Source organism: Pteropus alecto, unplaced genomic scaffold (genome assembly GCF_000325575.1).
Source record: "Pteropus alecto unplaced genomic scaffold, ASM32557v1 scaffold101, whole genome shotgun sequence".
Lineage (NCBI taxonomy): Eukaryota > Metazoa > Chordata > Mammalia > Chiroptera > Pteropodidae > Pteropus > Pteropus alecto.
In genome coordinates, this window is record NW_006432945.1 from 2,806,876 (window position 1) to 2,818,451 (window position 11,576).

General features: G+C 33.9%; 1 protein-coding gene across 5 annotated transcripts in view; it reads left to right on the top strand.

Moving 5' to 3' along the window:
* Positions 1–8,877, top strand: part of RCOR3 (REST corepressor 3) — a 50,380-nt gene extending 41,503 nt beyond the window's left edge. For 2 of the 5 annotated variants that reach the window (XM_006907697.2, XM_025043898.1), the window contains 2 exons: positions 5,215–5,456; positions 5,931–8,877. In XM_006907697.2, the coding sequence (XP_006907759.1) occupies positions 5,215–5,456; positions 5,931–6,275 (587 nt within the window). In that variant the 3' untranslated portion in view covers positions 6,276–8,877. The remainder of the gene's footprint in view (positions 1–5,214; positions 5,457–5,930) is intronic. The other 3 variants (XM_025043899.1, XM_025043900.1, XM_006907699.3) reach the window with 2 other exon arrangements.
* Positions 8,878–11,576: the final 2,699 nt, after the last annotated feature.

Sequence of the window (11,576 nt, forward strand, 5' to 3'; positions counted from 1 at the left end):
TTTTTTCCCTTCTTTCTCCCTTATTCAGAAGGGGGACAAATCATGCTCAGACCAAATGGGATATCTGTGTAGTCTATTACTTTATTATGTTAATTTTAATTCTAGCTATGTTATAGCTTCAATAACATTCTTCAAGAGTCCCCAAGTGGGATATTACAGATGTTGATAATTAAATCCTCTTAAAATACTTGCTAAAAATAGTATTTCTACAACTTCTATAATCTGTTACAGCCTTTAAGTATCTAGATTTTCTGTTATAACAGATTAATTAACAATGAAATCAGTTATAGTCTTCACATATTTGTGTTAATGGTGAAATATCCATTTGTAGTTTGTGTCATATATTATAAATAATTTTATCTGATCTGTAGTGCTTTTAGAAATTATCCTAGAATTAATCTTGATAATTTATGTTAAATATTTCTTATTTAGCAAGAATTAAGAAAGGACTTAGATTCTAGAGGTGTGTATTTTTTTCATGTAAAATGGAATAATCTCTAGCTGTGTTCAAAAAATAACAATATAAATGATAGTTCAGAACGTTTTAAAGTACCTAGGAGCAGAAGCATGGTATGCAATATTTGCCATTTTGTTTTAGATCTCTTAAATGTACAGTATTCATTTCATAGTCATTAGTACTAAAAAAAAAAAAAAATGCTCCCCAACTAAAATATTTGTGTTATTTTACAATAAACAACAAAAAAAATTTCCATTTTTATCAAGATAGCAACTTTAATTTTTGTTTCTTTATTATTATTTTTTTTAATTGCCTGCCTTCTCATATAAAACAAGAAATGACAAAACTGTGTTCCGAGGGGTTATGCTTACAGTTAAATGTTACCTTCTCTCTTTGTAGGTCATACACTCATTCCTTTTTAGGAGAAATGAAGTTACAAATCTAGAACGTGTCTTCTTTCTGATTTTATCTTGTACTTTCAAAAAAAGCTTGAATGGCTCCTTAAGTAGGAGAAAAAGAGATTAGACAGTTGGTTAAGACATAAGGATTGTGACTTAGTACATGAACGATCAAAAGGAAATGGAGATAAGAGAATCATACCTTTTCATCTAAAAGGCGCCCATGTATTTTGGAGAGTTTCTTCTTTTATAGCAGATATCATAAGAATGGAGGTCCAGAAGTATTATTGCCAGCCCTCTGATGCACTTGGCGTCAAATAATTAACGATTCAAAATTCCCAGCATTTTTATGGTGTAATTTAACTTAAAACAAGAAAGATGAGAACGCAAGACTCAAAGGAGAAAGGCTAGACATTGGAAAGAGAATATGATTTTGACTTTAAGTACTCGCCTAGATGTACCAATCACTGCCCCACTGCTGTTAATACCTTTTTTACCTTTAATGCAAAATATTGGAGATTTACAGGAGGTATAAAGAAATGCATGTTCCCAAATAGTTTGAATTAAAAGTAATCTCATTAATAGGAAAGAACCACATCCTTGGTGTTTCTAGATGTTATTCTCTTATGTCAAAAATAAATTTTTGAAAAATTAGTATTCCCAGTTGTACAAAGTACATGCTCATTTTAAGAAATTTTTCTATAGCAAACAGGAAAAAATGTCCTCCAAAATGTTATTACCTAGAAACAGCTTCCACTGTAATGTTTAAGCTTTTTTTTTTTTAAGTCCAAAATCAGATTTTAAAAATAACTTTTTATATATACCAAAAGCAGATTTATAATATTCCTTCTATTTAAGGGGGAAAAAAAAGTCTGTATAATTCCATGTCCAGCATTGGAAAACACCATACTACAAATGCTTCTGAAGTTACTAATCTTACTAAGCCAAAGCTCAAAAAATAGGAATATATATATTTTTGTTGGGTAATATAGAATACTGATTGGAAAACGTGAGCTTTCAAAAATTATAATGATAAAACAGTATCCTAATGAGTTATATTGTTATGTTAATTCCCAAATAAAACTTTTAAAGTATATATTAAAGATTATTAGGTATCATTTGCCAGCATAGGAGGCCAGAATATTTCATTATAACTTTCAAATGAAATTTAGAAATATTACGAAAACAATTTTTTTCTTTCTCTGGGAAATTTATAATTTACCTCTTCTAGGGTTCTCTGAAGTTTTATTCCACTAACCTTTGAAAACCGACCTCCTGCCCTAAAGGTGAGAAGTTTAATTTAAAACATGGTTCAAATGGACCTTAGCCTCTTACATCTTCAAGAAGAGAGAGAGAGATCTAATCACCGTATTTAATTCCCTTTCTGATAAAGCAGTCAGATGGCTTTGTTTGGCTTTGTTTATTATAAACTATGAAAAAAGTGGACCATTCTTACCCCGGAAACAAATTAGAACTAAAGGAGCTCTGATGTATGTCGTTGAAGTTAGTTGCTCAGCATTGCTACCCTGCTAGGTTGTATCTAGAAGCGTAGCTGGGGTTCTTCTGAAGGAGCAGTACCATTAAGTCTTCAGTTGGTGTTTTACTAAAGTTTGGGTAGTTATCAGCCACAGAGTAGAACTTAAAAGCATTCCACCTTCTAACCAAAATATTCTATTGAGCAGCATTATTGGGAGTATGAAGGTGATAAAGAAGTCAATCATATGTGACTCTTGTTGTTTGGGGAAGAAAAATAGAATGAAGCCTTATGGGGAAGAAAAATCAATCATATTTCCTGAGCACTCCTGTGTACTAGACATTGTAGTAATGCTGATACTGATTTGTGTTACATGGGACCGTACTTCCCAACATTTTCACATTGGGGCAGAGAAAATTATGAAATTTGTCACAACACACTGGGATAGACAGGTGAGATTGCTTTTGTCCAGCGAAGACTGTCAAGGAGCTCCAGCTCATGCGCAGACCCTGTCCGGGCATCCTGCAAGCCGAGGGCATTAATGTCTAGGCCCACTCATTCTCGGGACGTGATTGGGATCCACGGCCAGCCCACAGAAGTCTGCAGTGCAGTCTGAGCCTTAAGATTTTGCACATTAGTTAACACAAGGCTATCACACATGAGTTAATAATAAACATACCGAGGCGACTTGACATCCTAAGTGTCTGGAAAAACTAAAGCTCCTAGGAAGTAGCTTTGGTTTTGTCTGTAGTTCTGGAAATGCAACACTATTGGTGACAAGGTAAAGTCCATTGAGCAAGAGAAAATAAAGTAGAAGATCAAAAAGAATAGGGTCAGGAAGAGGGAACAGTTATATAATGGAATCAGATATGGAAACAACAGTGGTAGATTTTAGAATATATTTTGCTAAACAAATAGGTGTTCTGAGGGTTGTAATATCTTCAGACTTAAGAGTCAGCATTTGTCTTAATTTGATTTCTTGCTAAGAATACAGACAATTTATTATAAATCCTAGATTTATTTAAGATTTTCATTTCTAAACTCATGTATTCGGTAGGTTTGGTCATTTCTAGAATGTAAATTAAATATCCCTTATGAAAATTAGTATACTGAGAGAACACTGTTTGATTTCTAACTAGTAATTTTTTAGTGCAGTGATCTCAAGTGAGTTGCTGTTTTCCAAAGTATAAGTAATAGAGAAGTACTTAAATATATAACAATAATTCCTCATATGAAATAACCTTGAATTTTTATTGCCGAATAAACCTTCAGTGGAACCTAGTCACAATTAGAATTTATACTCAGTTTTGAAGTTCAAACTGGAAATTAGCTCATGGATTTTAAGAGAATATAAATTCATTTATGTTGCAAAAATATTATAAACAGCCTTTGAGTATCATTATTACTTTATTGTCATGCATATGTCTGTCCCTGTGAGAACAGAGCAAATGAGCATAGTTTACATACCAAAACTGTATTAAAAATGGGATGTGGTTATAGCTTAATAATGTCAGGCCTCCCCCCAGATGCTCTAAGAGTCAGTCCTAGCTAGTTGAATGCAGCAAGAGATACTTACTCTGAAATCCTCGCTATAAAATGAAGGCATAATTTAAAAACAGTAATTATGTCATATGATGGCGCTTTAAAGTAATTTGGTAATATCAATAGATACTAGTAAGAGTATATCTAGCATTTCTGCTGGGGCATTAACATATCTTTATATTATTCTCTCATCTGTGATTGTGTACATGTTAAGTTTATTTTAATCCCCACATTTCTGGCTGCTTACAGCTTATATATCATAAGCATCAGTATTTTTTTCCTTTGTTCTCATCTCTGATTAATGAGTTATTGTTTCTTGGTATTTTAAAAAGCAGTTATTAAATTGCAAAATCAAAAATTTTGACAACTGTATTTTGAGCTAAGTGCATCTCTTTCTAGAATGAGTCAGTGAACTTTTAAAATTTAAGAGCAAATTATTATCCATCTGATTATATAAAGTCATTTTAAAATCTGTAGCATAATTGACTATCTCAAGTTCATAAATCAAACATTATCCTTCATTATAATAAAATTTCCATAATGAAAAGTTAGGTTCTCACATAACCGAATGTACAGTCCTCAAATTTAAGGTAGTGACAGGCACAACATGTGCTCTACAAATAGTCACTACTGTAACCTTGTTCCTAAGTCTGTAAAGCATAGCTAGGAATCCTTTATATGTATAGCCTTTAGGACTGTTAGATGAGTTAAAATCCAACTAACTCTGAAAAATAGCTTCCCTTATTTTGCCCATCAGATTGTGATGATTCTTCTGCTTTTTATGTTTAAATTCTTATTTCTGTTCTATACCCTGGTGAGATAGTAAGTAATCATGTTGAAGTTGGTATTAAGACCAAAATTATAATGCTTTTCTTAATGGGGGAACCCTAAGACTATTCACTCAGTCCATTGAGGGGATAAAAGAGATGGCTCATTCCCATCCTGTTTTGTTTACAAACGGTGTTGCTCAAATTTAGGTGACTGGCTACTAGGGAAATAAATGAATATGGAATTGAGGATGGAACAAAGAATTCAATGCTTTACAATAAATGGACTGTATTTGAGAGTTCAAGAGAGGATTGGAGAAAATAACTGAGTATGTAAAAAATGGTAAGTTTCTGATTGTTTAGTTGAAGGCAAGTGGCTGGCTCGATGAAATGACGTAATTGAGTGTTTTCATCTGGAACCCTGATATTTTAGCCTCTATCTCAGAATTGAGAAATGAGCAGAGTTTATCAGAAAGGATTTTCATTGCTGGTATCTTTTGTGTGTGCATGATGTATAGTACACACAGCTCTCCTTATTGATCCTTCACCAGGTGTATTATTTACTTTGCCTTCCAGGTGTCCGAAAATATGGTAAAGATTTTCAAGCTATTGCAGATGTAATTGGCAACAAGACTGTTGGCCAAGTGAAGAACTTCTTTGTAAACTACAGGCGTCGGTTTAACTTAGAGGAGGTATTGCAGGAGTGGGAAGCAGAACAAGGAACCCAGGCTTCTAATGGTGATGCTTCTACTTTAGGGGAGGAGACAAAAAGTGCTTCTAATGTGCCATCAGGGAAGAGCACTGATGAAGAAGAGGAGGTGTGTTTGTGTATGGAATTTGAGCTAATATGAGTCGAGGAATCACCATTTTGTGTGGTTTTCTGTAAGGTTAATTTGTCAGAGGACTAGCTAAATGAGCATGAAAGGTTGACAATACACTTACTCAGTGGTGCATCTCCCGTGACTCTTTAAGTCATAATGACATGCTAAGTTCTGATCCTAGAAGAATGGAGAGTGTATTGTTCTTTCATAGTCTTATTTTTATTTCCAGTGTTAAGCTGTTTACTAATAAATAAAGATGGCTGTTTGGTAGCTTCGTTGCTTTTTCGGTTTTTGGTTTTTTGTTTTGTTTTGTTTAAAATAAAAGAAGCTTGTGCTTCCAAAGAAAACTGGTGTTATGTTTTTGTTTTGTTTTGATTTGTTTTGTTTTTCCTGTGACAGCCCAAACTATATTGTATTAAGTTCATTGGGAACTATCATCTCATACATGTATTTTTGTTTCCTCACCTCTAGGCACAGACGCCACAGGCTCCTCGGACTCTGGGTCCATCACCTCCTGCCCCATCATCCACTCCAACACCAACAGCCCCCATTGCCACTCTGAATCAGCCTCCGCCACTTCTTCGTCCAACACTGCCTGCTGCCCCTGCTCTGCACCGGCAGCCTCCTCCACTCCAGCAGCAGGCTCGATTCATCCAGCCCCGGCCAACTTTAAACCAGCCTCCACCACCTCTCATTCGCCCTGCTAATTCTATGCCACCCCGTCTGAACCCAAGACCAGTGCTATCTGCAGTTGGTGGCCAGCAGCCGCCATCACTTATCGGAATTCAGACAGATTCACAGTCCTCACTGCACTAAAATTAAATTGGACAGAGCTGCAGTAACTTCTCATCCCACTGTTATACCAATGCTCATCTGTCTGACTGATGCGAAAGAGGAGAGACTAAGCCTGGATACTGAGGCTGCAGACTAGTTCTGTGGCAGTGGGCCAGCATAAGCTGCTGTCCAAGAAAAGTTTTAGTTTAGTTCATGCAACTGAGATGTTCTACAACAAAAACCTACAGTTGGCCTCCTCTCTGGAGTAGATGTTCAGTGACACGGTCTCATAAAAAGGAAGGAAAAAAAAAGATTAAGTATTCTGTATACCAAGGGTTTTTTTTGTTTGTTTTTACTGTATTTATTTTATTGAGATTCTTTATATTCCTGCCTCTTCATAGTCAAGGCTCTTAGTACGGGAATATTGACTTAGGAATTGTGAAAACTCCTTAAATTTATTAAATTAAGGATGTTTGACTTTTTTCTTTAATTTAATTTTAACATTTTCCTATGTTAGGAGTGCAAGAATAAATAGCCTGCATTTCATATTTTGACATGTTCATTTAATGCATATTTGAGAAATTATAGCCACATATCCCTTTTTTCAAAAAATATTTTGCTTTTTTTTCTAAAGGAATGTTAATATATTCCTTTCAAAGAAAGCAATTTAATCAATTGCAAAGCAATTATATGAAACCACAAAGAATGTACTGAACCTGCGAACTGTTTAACATACAGTTTAGGGTCCTAGTGCAAAGTCCTTGCTTAAAGGTCATTGACCTTCATCTATCAGTAATAAGGATCAGAAGAATAACTTTACATGCAAATGAAGACTTAATTTGTTACAATGTCTTTAAGTTCTTAGAAAATGCTAATTTTGATTTTTTTTTTTTTTTTTTTTTTTTAGTGTTTTAAACGCTATCTGCTTTTAACTAGTAGTTGCCTACATTTGGGGACTTAGAAGAGAACTATATTTTTTGTCAGTTATGTGAAGACAGTGGTTATGGAAGCATTTATTTACAGTACCCTTTTTGTGTTTAGGTTCTGAACTTAAAATTGCCCTCATACTTATTAATATGGTCTACATTTAATATAAAGGATGGTTTCTTGATAAATATTGTATTATTTGGGTACATTTGTGTATTCATACAGCCGACCTATATGGCTGGGTTTGGTTTAGGGTTAAATCAACATTATTTTATAAAATAAATTTAAGAATTTGTTCAGTGTCATCTAAAGATGTATCAGTATATTGTCAAAATTGTGCTGTTAAAATACTGAGACCCCTTTTTATAAAGAAACAAAGAAAACATTTTGTCTTCTTAATTCAACATATAATCATTAAGCACCTACAAAGAATATTTTACAAGTGATACTATTTCAACAATGTGTTACTAATATTTTTGATACAATGATTTCATATTGGAATCATGACTTGTGCAAAGGGACAGATCATTTAGATTGCTGTACTAGTGGAACTTAAGGCTAAATGTTTGCACATTCACATTCTCGTCACATTGAGAACTACTTCATGAAATGGTCAACATATAAGCACCTAATTTATGTTTTGAGAGGTCATATATTCCCAAATTATTGGGAAAATAATCTCTAACATTACAGCCTTAAAGAGCTGTAGACTTAAACCCATTAATTAGTTTTAATTTTGAAGTTTAGACCACTTTTTTTCCATAAAAACCTTAAGTTCTGGCATAATCTACAACTTTTTCCAGATATGTCTGTCATTCTCATTGGATCATCTTAAATAGTTCCCGTCCCTGGATTGTAACCAGATAAAAATCTGATTTAAAATACTTAATATTCAAGAATTTATACTTATTTTTACTTTAAAATCACGGGAACAGTTATATCTTAAAAGAAAATATCTAAAGCATTTTTAAAGTACTTAGATTGTCTTGCATATGTGCATACTATACAGCTTTTATTGTCTTGTCTCTTGTCAGTAGACCTTCAATATACAGTATGTGGGATATGTCAGTCAAGTTGGTCAGTACCAGCATCTGTCCAGCTGTTAAGTATATTGTGATTCATTTAAAATCTATCCCAGCCACGGGCCAGGGTGCTGTATCTGAGGGATGTGCTGTAATTTGATTTACGTACACTAGAGCACACAGTAGGAAAATCTTAGCTTCATTAGTAATATGAAACATGTATATAGTGAGATGTCTTTATTGTGTGCTTTGCATATTTTGTAAATATTTTGCACGTCATTATTTTTCTTTTTTGTTTAAGCAGTGTTTGGCCTGGAAGAGTGATATGCTTGCTGCTTAATCAAAGGATTAAAGAGTTAAAGATGTCTATGTCTTCTATTTTTATATAATTTCATGTTGTATGAAAATTTAGGACCTTTTCACTGTGAAATTCGAAATACTGATTTTTATAAAAAGCAAAACCTAGAAATCTTTTAATGACCATTTCATTAATTTCATTTTTTGAAAAATCTACACTCAAGTATTTTTTTCATTACATAACTAAAGTCACACTTGATACATTTGGTAATATTAATGAAAAATATTTTTTTGTAATTCCAGTGCAGTATGGATGGAGTGAAAGGTAAGTTATGATCAAAACTTCCTTAATATTCGTATAATTGAGTAAAATCTAATGTAAATAAAGATGAAAGAATGAAAAATTCTGTCAATATAGACCTACATTCTTTTTAGGAATAGATACAGGAAACAAGTAAAAAAACTTGATTTTCAAAAATACTAAGAATATTGCAAATATTTTTGTAACAGTACCAAGTTTAGCTATTAAATAGGCTGTATTTAATGTTTTTTCTTGCTATCAAAATAATATGTTACCCATAAATAATAACTACTGGTCACTTAACACTGGGATATCAGGGTCTCAAAAAGAATAATAATCTGAGTTAGAACTCAAAGCAGGATCTTCCTTTTTGTACTTCCCCCAATTGCTTGGATGAATACATTCTGATTATAGGAAACAAAAAACTAAAATGCGTATTAGTTTTTTAATTTATTCATTATAGATAAGCATAAGAAGATAACAATAAGTAAATACAGAAAGAATCCAAGAATCAGGTTTGAGAAACCACTATATTCTAAAATATAAGAAACTACCTCATTTTCTGACAGCATTTGTGGGAGTACATAAACTTTCTCCTAGGGTAAAGTAGGTGACATATAACTCTTCACAACTTAAATCTTTATCTTTACTTTTTATGAAGGAATATTTTGCAGCAATAAATTTTAGTAACAATAGAGCTTGGGAGTAAAACATTAAAAAGAATCCTCTTAGATCTGTGAGTTCGTATCTAAAAGGCCATGTAGCCTTTTCTACTCTCAGAAGTCCTACATACTTATGGGAGAAACAATGAAGACCAGAAATTAATGTTGGGTTGAGATTTTTGCAAATGGTCATTACCAGATCTAAAGTAGACTATGGTCTATTGATAATGGAATGGCTCTTTACAATGTGGTAACAAACTTTAGAATCTTAAAGCTGGAATTTGGGTGAGCAGAGTGTCTAAGGAAAAGATGCTGGGAACGTAAAGCGGAGAGGTCTTGGAGCAGTCTTCACAATGGAAATAGCATATAGGTTGATCTCCCAGAATGCTTTCTATTTCTCTGGATTATCTTAAGAAAAATTTTTATTCAGTGTAATTTAATCTTATTTAAACATATAAGGTACAATTACCAATAATAGAGCATCTTAAATAATACTCCAACACAAGGCATCTCGTGAGGTATCCAGCTTACTGCCCAGAACAGCTTTCATACTTGGCAAGATTTGGCTTCAAGAGGCCGGTGTTCCCAAAACCATTTTTGTTCACATGCTGTGTGCTCTTTGCAAGAGGGAGTTGGAAAACAATCGCCTAAGGGCTCATCACTTGGCTTGCAACTCCACCGAGCAAGTTACTTCACCCCTCTGTACCTCAATTTCTCTTCCCTACCCAAATCTTACCGAAATGACAAATACAAAAAAGTAATCCTTAACGTTGCTGGAAAGCTGAGGGAGGTGCCACCAGCAGATGGAGAGAAATTTATGACAAAACCTCACAGAATTAAGGAACCTCCCAATTCCATAAAGGTAAAAGCAGGAAAACTGACATTCTCAGAAGGTCCCGTAATAACCTCAAGTTAAAGGTGGAGAAATGGAGCAGCCACCAAGGATTCTTGCTTCCTGATATTCGTTGTGTGTGAACTGGACTTGGTGACTTGCTTCTGACCAATATAATACAGCAAAAGTGATGAAATGTCACTTCTGTGCTTGTGTTTTGTTGGTAGACTTTCTATCACCTTCTCTGCTTGCATACCTTGATGAAACAAGCTGCCATGTTGGAGAGACCCATGTGGTAAGGATCTGAGGCCAGCCCCCTACCAACAACCAGCCCCTCTAGGTAAAAACCTGCTTAAAACTGGGCTCGGAAATGAATCCTTCCCCAGTTGAGCCTTGAGACGACTAGAGCCCAGCCAATGCCTTGTTTGCAGCCTCTGAAACACCATGAAGCAGAGAACTCAGCTAAGCTGTCTCAGATTTCTTAACACCACAGAAATTGAAATGAGTGATGTTTTGAGGTGCTAAGTTTTAGGGTTACTTATACAGAATAGAAAAATAATACAATCTTAACAATTAAAAGAAAGTTGGAGTGACTATATTAATGTTGGACAAAGATTTCAAAACAAAGAATATTATTGAAGATAAAGGTGGCCATTTAATAATGACAAAGGTGCCAGTTCATCAAGAGGAACTTTGGTACAACTGCAAGAATAGGCAAATCTGCCATTTAAGTCGGCAATCAATAACCCATCTCTCAATAGTCGATAGAATATGAAAACCAAAAGTGACTAAGAATATAGAAGATTTGAACAACACTATTTAACTACATTTACCTAATTGAAAATTATAGATCATTCCACCCAATGACAGCAGAATAAACATTCTTTTCTTGTGGACATGAAATGTTTCCAAGAGAAACCATATTCTATGTCATAAACAAATTTTAATAAACGGGAAAGGATTCAAATCATCCAGAGTACGTTTTTCTGAGTACAATGAGATTAGAAATCAGCAACAAATCTGGAAAATTCCCAAATATTTGAAAACAAAAACTTTTTTTTGCCTAAGAATATTTTTTAATTAAATTTATCAGGGTGACATTGGTTAATAAAAGTATATAGGTTTCGAGTGTATAATTCAATAATACGTTATCTGTATATTGCCTTGTGTGTTCACCAACCAAAGTCAAGTATTCTATCGTCATATATTTGACCCCTTTTACCCATCCATGTCACTTTTGGATATGTCTTTTTACAGCCTTAACTCTTGTCTATGAGTTTTTTTTGTTTTTGTTTTTATCTT